Here is an 18,824-nt window from a genome sequence, read left to right as displayed (position 1 = left end):
TTGTGCTTAAAAGGTATTGAAAACGAACGTTTTTCTGCTCGGACGGAGCTGCACCAATGTTTCATGGTTTTATGAATCATATGGATTCTGCAGCATGATATCGTGTACCACTGGCTTTTCCTCATATAATGAACCGACTCAATACAAGGTGTCAATCTGTCAGACCATTCTCTTATGAGCATATTTGGCCTATCAGAGAGGATGTTGTTGACAGATCGCCATGACCACTGGATTCGCCAAAATACTTGCAATTAGTGGCGCCTCTATCACTACAAAATGAAGATGAAGAGGTCTATAGATAAACAAATACTACTTCGCTTGATCTAAAGGCATAGGCCAACCTAGCTGCCTGTGTATATGCTAAATCCCCTTACCACAGCAATAAATTGTTGCGTAGCCAGGTAACATCAGTATCATAAACAGTGCTTTCTTACATCTAGGGTTCCTTCCAACCCTCCGCATACTTATAAACATCAATTTCGCTACCTATAACATGGAAACAAGTACTTCTCTGTTTCACATTGAGGCTATATCAAGGCATGGTAAGTCACAATTTGTACATTACATGTAGGTTGAACCTGCTTTAACCTAATCTCTTGTGCTTGCCCTTTTTACTAAAAAGGCAAGGAAATTAGTGTAATTATTAGAAAAACGCTTCTTTCTCTTCCTCTTCAAGGCTGAACTAAATGAAAACGAGGAGCAAATCGCGGGTAAGTTATTTCCTTACTCGACATATTTTGATTATTGACATTTTTGGAGACGATAGATCCGTGTTCTGCTGGCTCGGCAGAGCAGAGATGGTGCCACGAACTATCGGTGATAGAGTTATAATCTCTCTAAGCATATGATAGGGAACTCAACAGAAGCCTTGTCTCGCCTTGTCCTCTCGAAAACTCTCCCTCCGGCTGGTGGTCTTTTCGTTGCCTTGCCCAGAGTCTTAGACACTGCCTTTCCCGATGCTCACAGCGATCGACAAGTCCGACGAAACTAGTCACATCCCTCGTGAGGTCCCAAATATGTGAGGAGAAAGTAACTTTCACCAAGAATTCATTCCTGTGTTAGCACATTAGGCCAGAGTTCACGTTGTCACTTGTCATGATTCACTTGTCACGAGTTAACTGAATTAGGCTTGAAAACAAGACGTAAGGGTGAAAAGTGACATCGTGAATCGTATGTAGCCCGCTCTTTGGAAATGACTTGTTCGTTCTTCATATCACACATGAAAAGTGAACAGTGACACGTTACATGTGAAGACGCGAACCCTATCTCATCGCAGCCTTCACGTACCGGGTACCACCTGAACGAATGACTTGTATTTTCATAGACGATCAATTGGGGATTCACGATATGATTATGACAATAACTAATTGGACGTAACTGTTCATTGTACTCAATATAGCTCGTTATGACATGATTGAGGTAACCCTATTCCTCTTTTGTTGAATATTTAATGACGCTCATGATGATAGGCGTATTGTGAGTTTAGCTAAATTGTAGTGATCAAGACTACACTGCAAACTAGGTCTCCATCTAGTTCGGATTGTTTATCTTGCACAATATGGACAGATCTTCCACTGCAGAGTTCAAGGAGGCCTTCTCTCTCTTCGACCACAATGGCGACGGGCGAATCTCCACGACTGATCTTGGTATCGTGATGGGGGCCCTGGGCCTCAACCCGACAGACGCTGAACTACAGGAGATTATCAGCGAGGTGGATGTTAGTGGTAAGTAGATGATCCTCAGGCATGTAGCTTCTCTTTGTTGATCCCATCCGTAATTTATGAGAAGAAATATCAGTATTGTTCGAACCTCGAACCTTCGGTTCCAGAATCACCGACCAGAATCAAAGTATCATATCGCCACTGGGTGGAACGACGTTGCCACTGCTGTGGTTATGGTGCGAATTCATTTCTGCCGTTTCAATCACAAGCAAACTAAGTGCTGCGACGCCGAGAGGAGGAGACGAGAAGAAGAAGTCAGGCATGCTTGATATCTCGATTTAGAAACAACGGCTATAGCTTTCTGTAATTTCAACTAACACATTGTTTCATCATTTCAGGGAGTGGTTTCATCGAACTGTCGGACTTCTTGTCCATGATGTCACGTAACCTTCTCGAGGACGAATCGGTTGAGGAACTGACCAATGCCTTCCGAGTGCTGGACAAGGACGGCAATGGTTACATCAGCGCGGCCGAGCTCAGGCACGTGTTGTCCGGTCTTCAGGAGAAGATTACAGACGATGAGGTCAACAAGATTATCCGGGAAGCTGATCTTGATGGGGACGGACAGATAGATTACGCAGGTATATCCTAAACACAGGCTCACAGCGGTGAATAGGACAGTCATTTGTTATATCATAGAGGCGAAGACAATCCCCCTATGAGAGAATACCTCGCATTTGCTGTGGAGCAAAAGTACGCTCGTATCACTAAGCGACCGTTGCCAATGGTGAGGCTAGGCGATCGGGACAATGAGTTAGTTGACCATCTTCTTATGTTGTCATAAAGCGTGGTGACTTCTTATCGGCCAGGAAAACCTCCAAATGTTCACTACCAGGCGTGCAATTGTCAAATGGTCATCTTGACATCACATGATATTGCGGCGTTTCCTTTTTTCCAGAGTTTATCAACTCCTTCAAGGAGATGGTCGAGTAGGTTATTGATGCCGACAGGAGAGATGATCGAATGAAGAAAACAAGTCAGTGACGTGGATCCACTTTGTACTCAGCTGGTGGGAGACATCATCAGTCTACTTCGGTTCGTGACATCTAATGCTTGTTCGAATGCATAGCGCATTCGTTACAAAGATAGACTGTGAGTGAACACGTTTCGTGTTCGGGCCGAATAGGGAATGTTATAATCCGGCCTGAGTGCGGACAAGGAAATAACACTTTGTAATGAGTAATCAAAGTGCATTTCTCTGGAACAACCTGTGATGTTGGTTTGATATACTGCATGTAATGGAGGACACCATGCCAGGCTAGGCATTACAGACAAATACAAAACAAACATTGTTTTAAAGATACATTGATATGCAATGTAGTCACATTTAATGTAAATGACAACGGTAACAATGGTACGGTGATATTTACAGACTTACAAAAAAAACATGAAATTTCACACGATGTTGATTTGTATTAAGAATAATAAAGATGCGACATCTGATCAAAGTATTGTATCACTTTGCTTGACTGTACTTGGTCCTGCTGTGTATTCTAGTTCTCTAATGTCCATAGTAATCCGAATTGCCAGTGCAAGAAGGATAAGAGAACAGCACACTCCATCACAATGTGACCTATGGAAAATGTGCTGAGTCAGCGAGAAGCTCAATGCTTAACACTGACACTGACATTACAGACCTTGTACTCCTTTATCTGATTCTAACGAGGACCTCAGAAGGCAACGAAAAGTAGTTCTGAAATATGTTGCTAACTCTACTTGCACTAGAATGTTAAGTTGGGATTGGCAATATCGATAATGTGGAGTTCCCAAGTCAGTATGATGTTTCTTTCGTCATTGGGACAAACTGTTAGCTGGATATATTCTGTTAGCTTCAGTGGAATAAGGTAGCCGACTATGGAATGGAAAGCTGCTTACTTAGACGTCATCATCTTGACGAATTCTGAAACGAGAAAACAACCTTTCATTGTAAAACACTGGCTACCAATGATTGTGAATGTTCCATGATTAAACGGGAGCTGTCTTACAGGAATGTCACTGGTTGGTTCAGTGGTCAGGATTTGGACTACTGAGGACGAACAACCTTCCATAAGTATAGCTTACACAATACACATACGAAACGACTTATCCCAGCACGGTGCCATTATCATAGAGTTACGACTCCACAGACATGTTATGAGTCTGCTGAGCCGTTCAACACCAAAACCATCATGTCAAACTATCAGAGGCACAAACATCACGCAGACGGATTGTGAAGATCCCAATCCACAGACCTGTACCACGCACTTGGCATAATTTACGCACCTTCATAATTGACTTGTCCATCTCCATCAATGTCAGCCTCCCTGATCATCTCATCCACTTCCTCATCAGTCAGTTTCTCGCCGAGGTTGGTCATGACGTGCCGTAACTCGGCCGCGCTGATGAAACCATTGCCGTCCTTGTCAAACACTCGGAATGCCTCGCGAAGCTCTTCATCTGTGTCGTTATCCTTCATCTTGCGAGCCATCATGGTGAGGAATTCTGGGAAGTCTATCGTTCCGTTTCCTAGAAATGACAATTTCAGATTCTGTCAATAGATGCCAATGAAATCGAGATGAACAGACGTTTCAGGAGACTCAGTTAAGGCGGATAACTTCCTGATGAAACCTGACACGAGTTGGTGCCAAATTTGTCCTCGTGTGGAAAACTTACCATCAGCGTCGACCTCATTGATCATGTCCTGCAGCTCGGCTTCAGTGGGATTCTGACCAAGAGATCTCATGACGGTACCCAACTCTTTCGTGGTGATGGTGCCATCGCCGTCCTTGTCGAATAAGGAGAAAGCCTCCTTAAACTCTGAAATGTGCAATGAAAGATTCTGTTGACAGGTAAACAATGTTATATTTAACGGTGTATGTACGCGGACAAATCACGGCGATTTCAGACTTTTCCTGAAATTCGGAGAAATAACATTGAAATCAGAAATTACGGAAGAATGTGTACTTTCTAAGATTCTGTTGATACTGGAGCTTCACTGCAAATCAAACACGAAGGCTCTGAACGCCGAGCATGTTGAGACACAGTTGACTCTGTGACACTTCTGTGAAATAAAATGCTTCGATTTCAAAACTTACCAGAGATCTGTTCCTCGTTGAGTTGGTCTTCGCCAGACTGAAAAGAAACACATTCAAATGTTAAGTTTATTTGAGCTGTTCTAGCCCATCGGCAGTGAAGTGGTCTCACGTGATGTCATCACCTGCCACAGTGGAGACCGACAATGACCATGACAGTATTTGAGTCAGTCGTGACGAATGATTGTTCTGTAACATGGCTGACCGTGAAAAAACTGAATAGTACTAACAAAGATTATATTCGGGCGGAGCTGTCATTTCGCCCCCAACCTCGGGTGCCGCAGGGAAGTGTGACTGGATTGGTTAAAAAGGCCTTCGCATTTGGCTAATGTCGGCAATGAGGTGTAAGTTCAGATAGCTCAACATTCGTATTATCGCGCACTAGCAAACAAGAGTGCGGCCACCAATCCCACAATCATTCCTTTTTCACAAGGATTATTGATCCTTTTTTTTTTCGCCAACCCGAACAACAACCATTTGTGGTTATTTTGTTAAACAATAATAGGTAATATTTACATAAGTCGGGGTTTGATTTTAATCCGTATACCCCTGTCTAGTAATATTAAACAAGTCGTGTCCACTCACGATCATGCCAAAACACATCACACAGAAGGCACTTCAATGTTTGTCACACAAAAAGCCGATATTCTCAGCTTTTGTTTTGGCACATGAATTCCAATGTGGTATGCGAATGTTTACACTAAATCTGCCAAAATAAACTACCTGTAGGCCTGACATAGCTGGTACATAAGTATATGCCAAGTTTGGAGACGGCATCCAAACTGTTCTTGTGAGTGTAAAAAAAATCCTTTCACTTTGTGGCCTGCGTCCAGGACTGGGCCATTATTCACATGTGACTGAGATAGATGAGCCCTTGTCTGGTCATGCCATCAATGTCGATCACAACCCTGAGGTGAAACTATAGTGACTCTATTTTGCCAATCTGAGAAACACCAGAACTCACAAAATGGTAAAAGTATTATAATTATGGGTCGAAAACTGAGGGCTGTTTTCACGCTTAAACCTCGCATCTCATTCAAAACAACGATTGTTGCAAGGAGAACCGACCGACCAATTCCGATGCTTTATAGGCCTACTTATACACTACAAATCGAAACATAAAACAGACTGACCGCAGGCTCAGCTATGCTCATAGTGTATTTGTGCAGAGAAAAAAAACACTTACCATTATGTTCTGTGTGGGATTAGAAGTGTTGGTTTCTGTTACCGTTGTTAGGACAGGAATGAACTCGGAAAGCAAAACAACCAACCAGCCAAGATCGAACGAAAACGAGGCATCGGTGGTGCATTGGCCAACATTACGTCATCGGATTTATCTCCGCTCGAGTGAAAAGTTGGCGCATTCCAGGGGAGCAATCATTCAACACCTTTCCGTAGGGATTTAGCTTTCCCAGAAGCTCCAATGGTTACCAGGGTTCATTATATTGGTAGAAAATATTTACATATCTTTAAGGAAATATGATATTTAACATGTTATCAACTCGGGAAAGCAGATTATGAACAGAATGGTTAAGTCTAGTTTTGGCCTACCAGAGAGGCCTACCAACCACAGGGACAGAAGTTTCGGCCACGATTAATGATAGCATGTCTCGGAGGCAAGAATTTAATTTCGTTTCTTCCTTGAGGTATTATACTTAAGGTCCCGGATAAATCATCGAAAAACTCATAAATCTGTTTGGCCAATGGTGACGAAGCAGAAAAGTTCGTTTTCATCTTTTTATAAGATTCCTAATTTCATTCATAATCTGAGGTCACATTAAACACCAATCGGATAGGGCCAATATGATATACATGTACCATTCCAACCACTATGGAGTCGACCAGCATATTAATTAGTCTATTACACTACTTGGCCTTGTTAATGGTTGGCCTTCCAGTAGATTGAAAGTGATCACATTTTGATAGTTAGGGTAATCACCATAGATGAGCAATGCACCAACAGTGCCTCGTTTTGGTGTGGTGCCGCAATTACTGCGAACTCTGAAACTCTAGCATCAATTTGAGGTGCAATCTTGGACATCACAAGCACACATTCTACCACTGTAGGCCTCGCTGCTCTACACGACTATAACAATGATGGTGAGTAGGTTTGAATGACTTTATCTAAGTATGTCAGATGAGCTGCATTTTGGCCGGCAAATAGGCGTTGTCCTTGTTCCGTTGGTATGCTACTTTGCAGAGGTTTCCTGCGATTCGCAGGTGATAAGCACTGATATGACTTGTCACCTCAATGCTGCCTGTCACGCCGAGTGTATCTCCTCAGCGAAAACCGCCAGTCCACCCACTACAATGTATAGGTATACAGTATACATATGTGTATAGAACCATAGCGACAAGCCAGTCATACAAACTCCACTGTCATTTGAATGTAGGCCCACTAGAAAGAAAGTGCATTTACACTTATAGGCACTGCGCTGTAAAACAAACAATCTCTTTTATATGTTGATCTCATAACCGAGGTTTCAAAACAATGAGAGGAAGCACTGGGCCACACTCAGAAACATTTCGCCTGTCAAACTGTCCCTGGCTTAGGTCCACTGTGTATGCACAGGGAAATCAGGAAAATAAGATGAGAACGAAATTTAAGATTCGTGACTGTGGATAGTCCATTCTTGGTAACTCGTCGATAGGTAACATTACGCAACTAACCCATTGCCACGATTATAGGCTTCGGCGAGGCTTCACTTGACACGGATTTGACCTTCCTCTAATAGGCCAGTACAATGTGTTCTTACGTCAGCAAAGTGGCGCATCTATTGTGTCACAGAATGGCGATAATTGTGATAATTAAGAGGGTGGCTATCATGTAAACACCCAAAATCGTGACATCTGTCTCGGCATGAAATGTAATCATTTCCGACAGGTGCGAGCTGCTATTTTCAGTGTGTCCATCACAGTGGCATGGGAAGGTTTATGAAAACTCACCAAGCAAAGTCACCAATTGAGCACGATGATATACATGGAGGTACTGTTGCATTGGCCACTCCTGTATTCTAATAATGGTGGTTGCTATTGATGACAGAACCATTCACGTCTAGTTGACAAACGCCAATTGAACGGGTTAAGGGATACAGCCAATAATATCGGATTGAACTTAAGTGCCGTGATTTTCTTATGATTGCGCCACCCAACCTCATGCTCCAAGCATACCCATAGGATATACTTATTCCCCAAGCAAACCCAGAAGATATACTCCGAGCGTTCCCACTACTCTCCCATGTTTCGTGTCTTTACTTTCTCTTCCAAAATCTTTCCTTCATCGTTAACGTTTTGTCGTCTCAACAATTTCAGGCTGACCAGCTTACGGAGGAGCAGATTGCCGGTAAGTTCGATTTTACAACTTCGTGTTGCGTTTTTCTGGATATTGTGCGCGATGTTGAACGTGACTTGGATTATCAACATCCGTACCAGTGTCCTGGGCCAGTACAAGCGTGCTGGGGTAGTTCTAGCGTCCGGCCTGGACCAGCTCTGGCGTCCAGGAGTAGCTCAAGTGTTCTGTGACATTTCAGGCGTCCTTGAACAGTTGAAGTATCCTGGGACAGCTAAAGTGATGACCATTTCGCCGACTACTGGGGGTAGTCTTCCAAATTATCTTCCTTTCTAAATAACTCTGTAACCCCTGAACAATACCAGGAGGTAGTGCGCTTCGACAGCCTTTTTAGACATATTCCTTTTGGTTGTTGAGGTTAAAACTGCATGAAGATTGTTCATCTGTCTGTATGGGTACAGCGGGCATAGTACGCACATTTCATCTGACAGGTTAATCAAGCAATATGAATTCACTGTTGGCCATTAGCCCTTTCTGAGGCCACGACTGAATCAATCATATTTCCATTTCGGGCATTAATTTCGACCAATCTAACGGCTATAATGCAATTTCACAATCATCAAATTAACCTGTACCGAAAGACCTAAAAACACTGGGGACTGCACTGTCCTAATAGGCCTATAGTTCTCACAAAATGTCGTTTTATCCTCACTTTGGGAGATATAGCCATGCACATATTGCAGTCAAATGCGAAGGAGAGCAGAGATCTATGGTTTGACTATTATGATTCAGTAAATGTTGCCTGTATTTTCTGTTTCAGAGTTCAAGGAAGCTTTCTCCTTATTCGACAAGGACGGCGATGGCACCATCACCACGAAAGAGTTGGGTACCGTCATGAGATCTCTGGGTCAGAATCCGACAGAGTCAGAACTTCAGGATATGATCAACGAGGTGGACGCTGATGGTACGTTCAGAGTGTGCCTACAGTGTACCTGAATCAAGCAAGGGGACCCTTCATGCCATTACTAAAGTCTTCTTGCATACTTCACGATCGTGTCTTTATTACAGGAAATGGAACCATCGATTTCCCAGAATTCCTCACAATGATGGCAAGGAAAATGAAAGAAACAGACACGGAAGACGAACTGCGCGAGGCATTCCGAGTGTTTGACAAGGACGGCAATGGTTTCATCAGCGCGGCCGAGTTACGGCACGTCATGACCAACCTCGGCGAGAAACTGACTGATGAGGAAGTGGATGAGATGATCAGGGAGGCTGACACGGATGGTGATGGACAGGTCAATTATGAAGGTGGGTATAATCACAACATGGTGTCCGAAACATCAACATTGGGACGAACGCACTGGTCATCATCCCATGGCATTACCATATTATTCATTCTTACAACCTATATCCAGCCTTCTCGGGATATCGATAACTTCAGTCCTTTCCACTTTCCATTTTCAGAATTCGTCAGTATGATGACTTCCAAATAGCACGATTCAATCTGATCCATGTTCTTATTGGGAAACGCACCGAGATTCACAACTTATAACATTGTTTTTGTGGACATGGCAGTTCGTTGCGATCAGAGTCCATCATAAGGAGAATTACGAACTTGACCGCACGTCCAAATCCCTCTGTCAAAGGCCGGCGGGGGTTTCCTACCAGACAGCTCTCACCATTCGAAGTCATTACAGGCAATGACAGGAAGACCGTGTCAGTGCTTCGGCCACGGTTCCCTTTTAGTGAATCAATTTACTCCATTTAATGGTCTTGAAATGCTTCTCAACGACATCAGAACCGTTAGGCATTTAACATATTTTATAGGTTTTCGTTCAATTGAGAAAAGTTAAATATAGTCAAATTTTCTTGAAGAAGAAGCATTCGTATTATTTCTTTACATGTTTCACGTTATCAGGAACCATAAACTCGCTTGATGCCTTTTTGATTTTCTCTCACAATGTATACGTCACTGACATACTCGACTCACCGCGACAGAGATGCTACCCCGAATGCGAAATCGGTAATTTGGAAAAGCTTTCCTTATGTGTTTATTTTGTACAGAGCAGAGTTTAACCAGTGCATTACAAACTTTGTGCATGGTGCAATATGAAAGCTAATGACTGCAGGCCTGTGATTTAGTTTATTGAAAGGTAAAGTCCGGGCCGGACGCAGTAAGAGTCACCCTCTTTATCGAGCAAGGAAGTGGTTCTATCGAAGAACTCATAGTAAGCTGTAACACAGGACATATAACGGGTTAGGATACTTTAAATAGCGTATTACAAAGCTAACGACCCATAAGAGGTTCACTTACGGATTAAATAAATGTTCGGGAAAGTTAGCAAGTCAAACCTACCAAGAATCAAATATATTGGGCCTACTTTAAACTTTCAATGCAAAAAATCGTATTAATGAGAGAAAATATATTCATAAGTTATTTGCACTTGTACGACGAATAGTAATGTTAACGTTTATATACCAGCTATTTTCATGATATTTGCGTTACCAGATAAGATTGCGTCACATTTGGTGACTGCACCAGCCAGAGCCTCGTTTGGACTTGTCTTGTGTTTATACGTCACTTCTGAAAACCTGAGAGTAATTAGTCTTGTCAACAGGACACTCATGTGAGAACCACACACATGACCACCTTTACCAAACGAACATAGACCATCCAAACCATGGTAAGTGAGGTTCTTAATCGACTTTTTTTACATCCTACGACCCATTGTGCATTGGCCATGTCATAAACACTTTACCTCCATCAGCTATTGTGTTGAACCTTTGTAAGTCAAAAAGTTCAGTACAGTACAAGGATACTGTACTGTCTGTATCATATAACCTTGTCCAGTACTGTACGGTAAAGTACTGTCAGGAATAACCAGCAAACTCAACGTTTTGATTCTGATGGCCTTGGCTTATCTCAAACATGGTACGGGAGCTTAAAAGAAGAACATTGATTGAATGATCGATCATTCGTAAGGCACCTTCTCCATAGAGCTATACCCTATACTACACTATACGCGAACAATGGCTTCACAAAGGGTGCATGACCATGAAACTATTGTTCGCGTATAGTATAGTATAGGGTATAGCTCTATGGAATAGGTGCCTTAGTGTTGATGTCATTGAATCTCTCCCACGGCCATTATATCAAACCTCTGCATCTTCAGGCCGAACAACTCACCGAAGAACAGATTGCGGGTGAGTCGTACATTAATACCTTATCTTTAACACCATCAATTTACAGTCTGGGCTTACAACAATGTAACCGGTTGACGTGATGATTAATTAGGCGAGTCTTCCAGACACGTGTAGTCGAGCATACGCCGATAATGATAACGGCGGTTTTTATATCATGGCACTTTTCCCTGACCAGGGGTTGTACCAACGCCCAACAACTATCACGACTGTATCCTGTGATCGCATCCTTTGAATCCTATGTCCCCGGGACGCGCTATCATAGGACATGTAAAGTTGTTACACCGGCCATTCAAACCTGGAAACTCCACGTGATCGTTTGTGTAATTATATGTTATTGTTCAAAGACATTCGGTACTTATCGCTATAGTACCGCAGTGTAATTATTCAAACACCGCTGGGCAATTAGCCAGTGTAAATACCTTGGAGTAACAAGCCTAATTTACTAGCCTAACCTGTCAGCGCATTCTAACCTTTAGGCTAGTTAAGTTATTTGGGTATACATGTAAATACCCGGAGCAAATATGTGTCAGAAATTGTCCATATTCGGACAATTAGAGATGACATACATGTTGTAAGGGAGTAAACTAGTCGAGTACATTAGCTTGGTCCTGTACGGTAAACTTACGTACAAACTCAACTTGCATCGGCTTCACAAAGTCTACATCGAATATGACTCTGATAAACATGTCATAATCATCACAACTTTCTTAATTTTAGAATTCAAAGAGGCGTTTGCCTTATTTGACAAAGACGGCGATGGCACCATCACTACGAAGGAGTTGGGTACCGTCATGAGGTCCCTGGGTCAGAACCCCACAGAAGTTGAGCTGGAGGGTATGATTCGTGAAGTGGACAGAGATGGTACGTTCAGGCAGAGTCTTTCAAATTAATTAAAATACACTGGTACAAGATAGCTTAATACACCTCGCCGTGACCAGGTTGGGTTAGTGTGCAGGGTGGGGATGCATAGTCGTAGCAATAATGGTAGAATCGCAGAATGGTCGTCAATTCGGAGTTACAGACAAGCTGTAGCTTAAGATCATGCGTTATCAATACTAAAGACAGGGGCCATGAGTTCAACAGAGTTGTGGGACAAATAAGGCAACCCAACTCTACACCACATTCTTTACAGGAAGCGGAAGCATAGACTTCCCCGAGTTCTTAACCATGATGGCGAACAAGATGAAAGATGGCGGAGACAACGAGTCCGAACTCAGGAATGCATTCAAAGTGTTTGACAAGGACGGAAACGGTTACATCAGCGCCGCCGAGCTACGGCACGTCATGACCAACCTCGGCGAGAAACTGACTGATGAGGAAGTGGATGAGATGATCAGGGAGGCTGACATTGATGGAGATGGACAGGTTAATTATGAAGGTATGTGTTCTGTAAAGTTTCAACCAATAGCCAATAATATTCGATCGAAGCCTTGAGAAACCTGTTATACACCAGCAACTGAGACTAGTTTCTTTATCATTCGGTCCGTTCAGCTATAATCGTGGTCTCCAAATCATACATACTGATATGATGCGTGTCATTTCCCTCTTCAGAATTCGTCAAAATGATGTGTGGCGAGAAACTACATTAGGCACATACGAAGAAGAGTTTTAACTCGAAGGAATTTGGAAACGATGGTGTATGCGCCATCACGAATATTGGTGTTGGTCAGTTGGCTTGTTGACACCAGTCAGAGCCGCTTCGGATTCGAGTGGACCAAGAAAGGGCACACATACTCTATTTCAGAGCTAATGTAGCTGCAAGTGACGTCTCAGGACCCAGGTTCGAGGAAATGATCATTGACATTTAGATTAGAATCGGGGCATTAGGTATACGATCATGCGATATTGGTCCAGTTTTGAGATTGTAAAAAAAACACATTCTATTGTTGTGATAATAAATAAATAAGTATGTATTACACATATTACACGTCAGCTCTTATCTAATATGCCTTTGCATCTTCGAGTGAGTGTCTACTGAACAGTCATGGTAAATGGACATCGTCTTGATACCGTAACGTCCTTGATACCACCATACTTAGTTTTAAAAGTAAATATGTGCCCTCTTAAGTATGTATCAAGACAAGTGCATTCAATGGAAGTGATCCAGGCTGATTCGGATTACTGGATGGAACACGTATAAAGGCCGCCTCGCTAAACCATTTCATATTTCTAAACCAACCACTCGAGAGGGCACGTTGCTTTCCGACTGCCATATTTGCAATCACTGTACTAAATGTTCCACACCCATTACATAGACTGAACACTCTTCCCTCGAGCTGGAAGCAAATTTGGACAATGCCTATTGATCACACGGCCTTCCTGGTTTGGAATACCACCGATGACATATCGCAAAAAGTCCCCATATTCTATGGCTCAAAACTGCTTTACGATCAATTACTGAATTGAATGGCTATTCAAATATCAGTATACTAGTACACTACATGTTGAGACCAATCTAAGCATTCCAGCAAACATACTTCGTAGGAGATTTACAAAATGTCGATGGTGAGTAGAGAAGTTCGTTGCGTTTCGCTATCATGATGAATAGCACTTGAACCTATAGACATTACTCCTTCTCAGTCGTCAGACGTCTGTGTTAAAGCGTGTCTGGCATGGAGGGGGTGGGGAAGCAACTTGATATGCAAGGTGAGGAGACCGTAACGCGACAGTAATACAGTCTACCGACTGGTGAAACAGCTGAGTGGGAGGAGAGGGTGAGCTAACGGAGCGCCTCCTCATCTCGTCAAATCCATATCCTTAAATCACTTGATAGGCGAAACCGGCCCTCAGGTACTATTGAACAAGCTGTGGGCAGACATCCCCCATTTGATCAATGCTGTTCCTTGCTTTCAGCTCAACCCTCCGAATCTAGGCGATCTTACCCAAAAACAGATTGATGGTAAGTTGAAGACCAAGCTCCATAAATGTTCTTCTTGATGAGAAGCAGTTGTGTTGTGCCTTACCTTCAACCCGACTCCACTTCAAAACAAAGATATCCATACATATTGAGATAATGCATTAAGAAAATGTTTATATTTCTGACTGCAAAATGTTTTGGATTCCGTACAGAGGACTAAAGTTTGCGTCGGATCATCTTATTGGCAATGCAGAGGTGCTAGATTTCACAAGGCGACTTCCTTGACGTCGTTGTCGAGATTGTGTTTCATTAGAGGTCATCATATTGGGTAATAATGTGGCTTATCCTTCGCTTCCACAGCATTTAACGATGCCTTTGACCTGCTGGACGAAGACGGCAGTGGTACCATTACAACCGCCGAGTTAAACACATTGATGCGATCGTTGGGCCAGAATCCATCTGAGAATGAATTACGGGCTTTGCTGAAATCTGTGGATGCAGATGGTCAGTGAAAGGTCTTCTGCTTAAAATCTAATTTTCAGTCAACTTGTTCTTGTAAAGCCTGGTATCGTGATCGTAGACTGCTGCATAATGTAGTTGCTTGATTTCTGTTAGGCTTTTCTCATGTTTATTTGCCAAGTAAAACAAACTTGTGGCAGGTAATCAAAAAGTGGAAGACTGACATTACGGCAACCGTAATTCACAGAGAAAGATTTGATGGTATGGTGCAGGCGTGACATTGCTGTGTATTTTTCGTTCGACAGGAGACGGCACCATAGATTTTCCAAAATTCCTCGCAATGATGAACAGGCGCATGACCGTGTCAGACAAGGAAAGCGAGATCCGGGACCTATTCAGCCTCTTTGACCAACATGGCGACGGCTATATTGAGGCAGAGGCATTACGGATGGTTACAAAGGACCTCGGGCATCTGCTGACAATGGAGGAGGTGAATCAGATGATCGTTGAGGCTGATAAACACCAGGATGGGAAAATCAGATATGAAGGTCAGAATCAACTACCTTTCACTATGAAGTCCCTAATTCTCCTTCAGTTTAGTCCATTCGACTTAATGCCAAGATATATTAACGCCACAGTAAGAGTGACAAAAGGTGGTTCGAACAATTGGGCTTAGATCTATGAAATATACATGTAGATCTAGATTTTGTAGCAGCAGCTTAATGCGCATCTTTATCTTTTAGTGACGGCGTTCTGTCACCGCTTGTCTGATATTCATATCAAGGATCTTGACATCATGAAGTGAGAGCTAACACCCAACTTTGTTTTCTTTTCAGAATTCGCCCAAGTCATGACGGGCAAGTAAGCGATCGTTTCAAGTGTTGAAGAAGGAAAACCGTTCACTCGATCTGTCGATTACACTGATGACATTTGATCTCTATTCATAAAGACTTTTTGTTTCCTCATCTGATAATTTCCTATTCGATGATGTTTATAGGAGCATTTACTGGTTGTAGAATTGTGTCCATACAAGTTTACACAGTTCAAAGTATTATTACTGTAGAGCCTTATTGTTCCTTAAGTTATGATGCTGAGCTGGAATCTCAAAAAGAGAAGTTGATTGCGAACATGACGTATGACAGGAAAATGCCTAGATAGTTAGTAGTAAGTCCAGCTGTTGTATACTGGGAGCAATTGAATGAACTATATTATAGCAAGATGAGAAAAGAACGTTCGATTTATCTATTTTGCGAATAATTGTAACGGTATTCACAGTGTCCAGTGTCATACCAAACCATATTCCGTGCTGAATTTGGTGGACACGATTCCATCAAATTATGCACATTTTGGGAAAAGTTCACTGCATTGAACTGGGCTATATTCATATACAAAAACGTAAGCTCTCCGCTCCTCTGAGAGCAGAGGTCGCCAACAGCTTTCAGTACTTTCTTTTCTGTAGTTGAGTTTGCCAGTGTTTCATGTCCCCCCTCCCCGCCCCCGGCTATGGAATAGATCTTTATTTACAAACCTTAGATGGAGACTCTCCTTCCAGCCCCACCCCATCATCCTCAAGAAATAACTGCAATGATACACTTTCCGTTGAAAGGCCTGGTTATCACATGTTTTGATAGCTTTGCTTGCCGGTTAGAGAAGACAGGGTTTCAAGCACATGACCTACTAGCTTGACAAAATGTCATTCAACGGCATGGACCTTATGAATAGCACTGAAAAAGTTGTTTAAGCGACATGCTAGACAAACGACTTGCTTTGACGATACAATGTTAATAACCGAATAATGAAGCTATTCAAATGTAAAGAGATGACTACAAGTTTTATGCACAACAAGCGCCTCGTTTGAGAGAGCCTTGAGGAGGTTGATATTACTGTAATCCCAGATCTTCGCGTTGTCTCTATCTTTGAACTCGTCAACATACCCAAAGCTAAAGATGGCGAACCAGCTGCCAGAACAGGTAGGTGAAGTAACATCCTTTGCTTAAACTCATCAACAGCCATTAAAAATACCCATGCCAAGACATCTATAGCCAACACAGTGAGGGTGGGGGATACTATTTCGGACGCGCTGATCTGATAGTCCAAATGAGTCTTTGGATGCGTGTCACGTTGAGTCTTTTTCATCAAGTCATGCAATAGACTCGCAAACGCAACACGCATGCTTGAATTTGAGAATCAGCTGCGAGTACTGACACTATACTGTCTCTCCTCTTTTCTCCTTTTACCATTTGCGAAACTTGACTCCATGTACGGACCGCCCTCTCATTACAGGAGCCTGTCTTGTCTGAGGAAAGGATTGCAGAGTTCAAAGAAGCCTTTTCTCTTTTCGACAAAGACGGCGATGGCACTATAACGTCGAAAGAGTTGGGTACAGTCATGAGGTCCCTGGGTCAGAATCCCACGGACGGCGAACTGCAGGACATGATCAATGAAGTCGATGTTGACGGTGAGTATTCCTATAAGAGCGACCAAGAAACACCCGCTCAGAATCCCCTAGGTCATTTTGTCACTGGTTCACCAGCCCCGCCAGGAATATCGCAGCACTAACTTAGTACGGGGCACGATACGAACTGACCTTAGCCAAGCTGAAATAAGGCATCCATGTACGTTTTTGCAATAGTTCAACAAACTAAGGCAACGAGCCCGATAGTGTAGGCTTCATTTCGGCTGCGACTACAACACGATTCAAGCGGGTATTATTCTTTCTTTACAGGCAATGGAACGATAGACTTCCAGGAGTTCTCAGGGATGATGTCTCGGAAGACCAAGGATGCCGATGTAGAAGATGAGCTAAAAGAAGCATTCAATGTGTTTGACAAGGACGGCAATGGTTTCATCAGCGCGGCCGAGTTACGGCACGTCATGACCAGCCTCGGCGAGAAACTGACTGATGATGAAGTGGATGAGATGATCAGGGAGGCTGACATTGATGGAGATGGACAGGTCAATTATGAAGGTGGGCTAAATGTCGATACAATTTGATGAGAGAGATCAATGAATCACGTTATGTGGAGACAACTGCATAGACCTGCATGCTTTCTTAAAAACCTATCGCTGACTGTTAATCACTTGACGAGACATGTGTGACACGAGGATGTGCCGTGCCATTCCACGATCCATGTCCAATCATGTCCAATCATGTCTTACACGAAAGGAGTGTCTTCGGCATTAGACACCTCGCATTTCAAAGCAGCTGGCTTGAAGAGCAACTACTCAAACAATCGCATGGTCGTTCCCCTTTCAATTAAGTCATCCCTGCTCTCGCAGAACACCAAGGTCACGAGTGTGTTTACCTTCAATTTGCACATACTTTGTAATGAAAACCATCTTAATAATGAAAGTGCATGAAAATTTATATATATCCAGTGCTTCATGGCATTTTGTTTGTTTCAGAATTTTTGAAGATGATGAGTAATTGACACTCTGCCGTTAACCTCTCCCCGCCACCGCCACCTTCTCTTGCGGAGAGCAGTGACGTTCAACTCCCTTAAAGACTCAATTCACTGTTTAAATGACTTACATATCAAGACTGAATGATATAATACTACGATACCAAGCTGGTCATATTTGAGGTGAGAGCGGAAGTTACACTCAGTTGGACACTTTGACCTCCATTTCAAGAACACACATATGTATAGGCGAGGCTATATTCATTTCAAGTATTGCCGAAATGTTTTACTTTGGCACATGGATATAACATTTACATGCAAGGATGCTGTCGATGCCTGACCATCAAATGGACGACTTGAAGAGCACACATTTGTCTGAACGTAAAGGCAACGAAGCATTGGCATTCATTAGCCATTGACTGATCTGTAAATACAATTAGTGTAATATTTAGCAAATATATAGTGATCGTTTATAGTCTTTGTTATTGCTGTCTGTTCCTACTTTCCTTCGGACGTCCTTTAGTTCAATTACAGTGACGCCCCATCGCCAAGCAGTACACCTATACACTCTGACCATCCAGTTTATCTCTGCAAATGATCAGTTCAATGATGAACATATAGTTGGAATTTGGTGGCCCAAAGGCAAACCAAAGTTGCCTTTGGACATCGGTTAAGTTATAGAATATGAAAATGATTGATCTGTGTGTCGGTTTAAGTTCAAACTGAAGTCAAACTCATAGAAATTGAGCCAATGATTCCTAAATATGAGAGGCTTCGTAGAGGTATTTGCTTGTGATGAGCTCCAAAGTTAAAAAATGC

General features: G+C 42.7%; 3 protein-coding genes across 3 annotated transcripts; 2 read left to right on the top strand and 1 right to left on the bottom strand.

Moving 5' to 3' along the window:
• Positions 1-44: 44 nt before the first annotated feature.
• Positions 45-3,025, top strand: LOC135485157 (calmodulin-A-like). Its single transcript, XM_064766931.1, has 5 exons — positions 45-542; positions 677-710; positions 1,581-1,724; positions 2,060-2,302; positions 2,620-3,025. Exons 1-5 carry the CDS (start codon positions 540-542, stop codon positions 2,652-2,654), a joined length of 459 nt encoding a protein of 152 aa, XP_064623001.1. The 5' UTR covers positions 45-539; the 3' UTR covers positions 2,655-3,025.
• Positions 3,011-6,108, bottom strand: LOC135485158 (calmodulin-A-like). Its single transcript, XM_064766933.1, has 5 exons — positions 5,979-6,108; positions 4,796-4,832; positions 4,374-4,517; positions 3,984-4,226; positions 3,011-3,621 (listed from the first exon to the last, which is right to left on the bottom strand). Exons 1-5 carry the CDS (start codon positions 5,979-5,981, stop codon positions 3,593-3,595), a joined length of 456 nt encoding a protein of 151 aa, XP_064623003.1. The 5' UTR covers positions 5,982-6,108; the 3' UTR covers positions 3,011-3,592.
• A 1,601-nt stretch (positions 6,109-7,709) lies between these two features.
• LOC135485160 (calcium-binding protein LPS1-alpha-like) lies at positions 7,710-18,468 on the top strand. The gene is made up of 11 exons (XM_064766935.1): positions 7,710-7,778; positions 8,105-8,135; positions 8,902-9,045; positions 9,150-9,392; positions 12,006-12,149; positions 12,421-12,666; positions 14,506-14,649; positions 14,910-15,055; positions 16,888-17,062; positions 17,330-17,572; positions 18,010-18,468. Exons 1-11 carry the CDS (start codon positions 7,764-7,766, stop codon positions 18,033-18,035), a joined length of 1,557 nt encoding a protein of 518 aa, XP_064623005.1. The 5' UTR covers positions 7,710-7,763; the 3' UTR covers positions 18,036-18,468.
• Positions 18,469-18,824: the final 356 nt, after the last annotated feature.

Source organism: Lineus longissimus, chromosome 3 (genome assembly GCF_910592395.1).
Source record: "Lineus longissimus chromosome 3, tnLinLong1.2, whole genome shotgun sequence".
Lineage (NCBI taxonomy): Eukaryota > Metazoa > Nemertea > Pilidiophora > Heteronemertea > Lineidae > Lineus > Lineus longissimus.
Note: the sequence above shows the minus strand (reverse complement) of the source record. Positions and strands in the feature narration are given on the sequence as shown.

Excerpts from the sequence above, each read along its gene's own strand:
- LOC135485158 (XM_064766933.1), bottom strand. Across the intron at positions 4,518-4,795 it reads CAACGAGGAACAGATCTCTG|AGTTTAAGGAGGCTTTCTCC; the intron begins GTAAGTTTTGAA and ends TGCACATTTCAG. Across the intron at positions 4,227-4,373 it reads CAATGAGGTCGACGCTGATG|GAAACGGAACGATAGACTTC; the intron begins GTAAGTTTTCCA and ends TGTCATTTCTAG.
- LOC135485160 (XM_064766935.1), top strand. Across the intron at positions 8,136-8,901 it reads TACGGAGGAGCAGATTGCCG|AGTTCAAGGAAGCTTTCTCC; the intron begins GTAAGTTCGATT and ends TTTCTGTTTCAG. Across the intron at positions 9,393-12,005 it reads TGGACAGGTCAATTATGAAG|AATTCAAAGAGGCGTTTGCC; the intron begins GTGGGTATAATC and ends TCTTAATTTTAG.
- LOC135485157 (XM_064766931.1), top strand. Across the intron at positions 1,725-2,059 it reads CAGCGAGGTGGATGTTAGTG|GGAGTGGTTTCATCGAACTG; the intron begins GTAAGTAGATGA and ends TCATCATTTCAG. Across the intron at positions 2,303-2,619 it reads CGGACAGATAGATTACGCAG|AGTTTATCAACTCCTTCAAG; the intron begins GTATATCCTAAA and ends CCTTTTTTCCAG.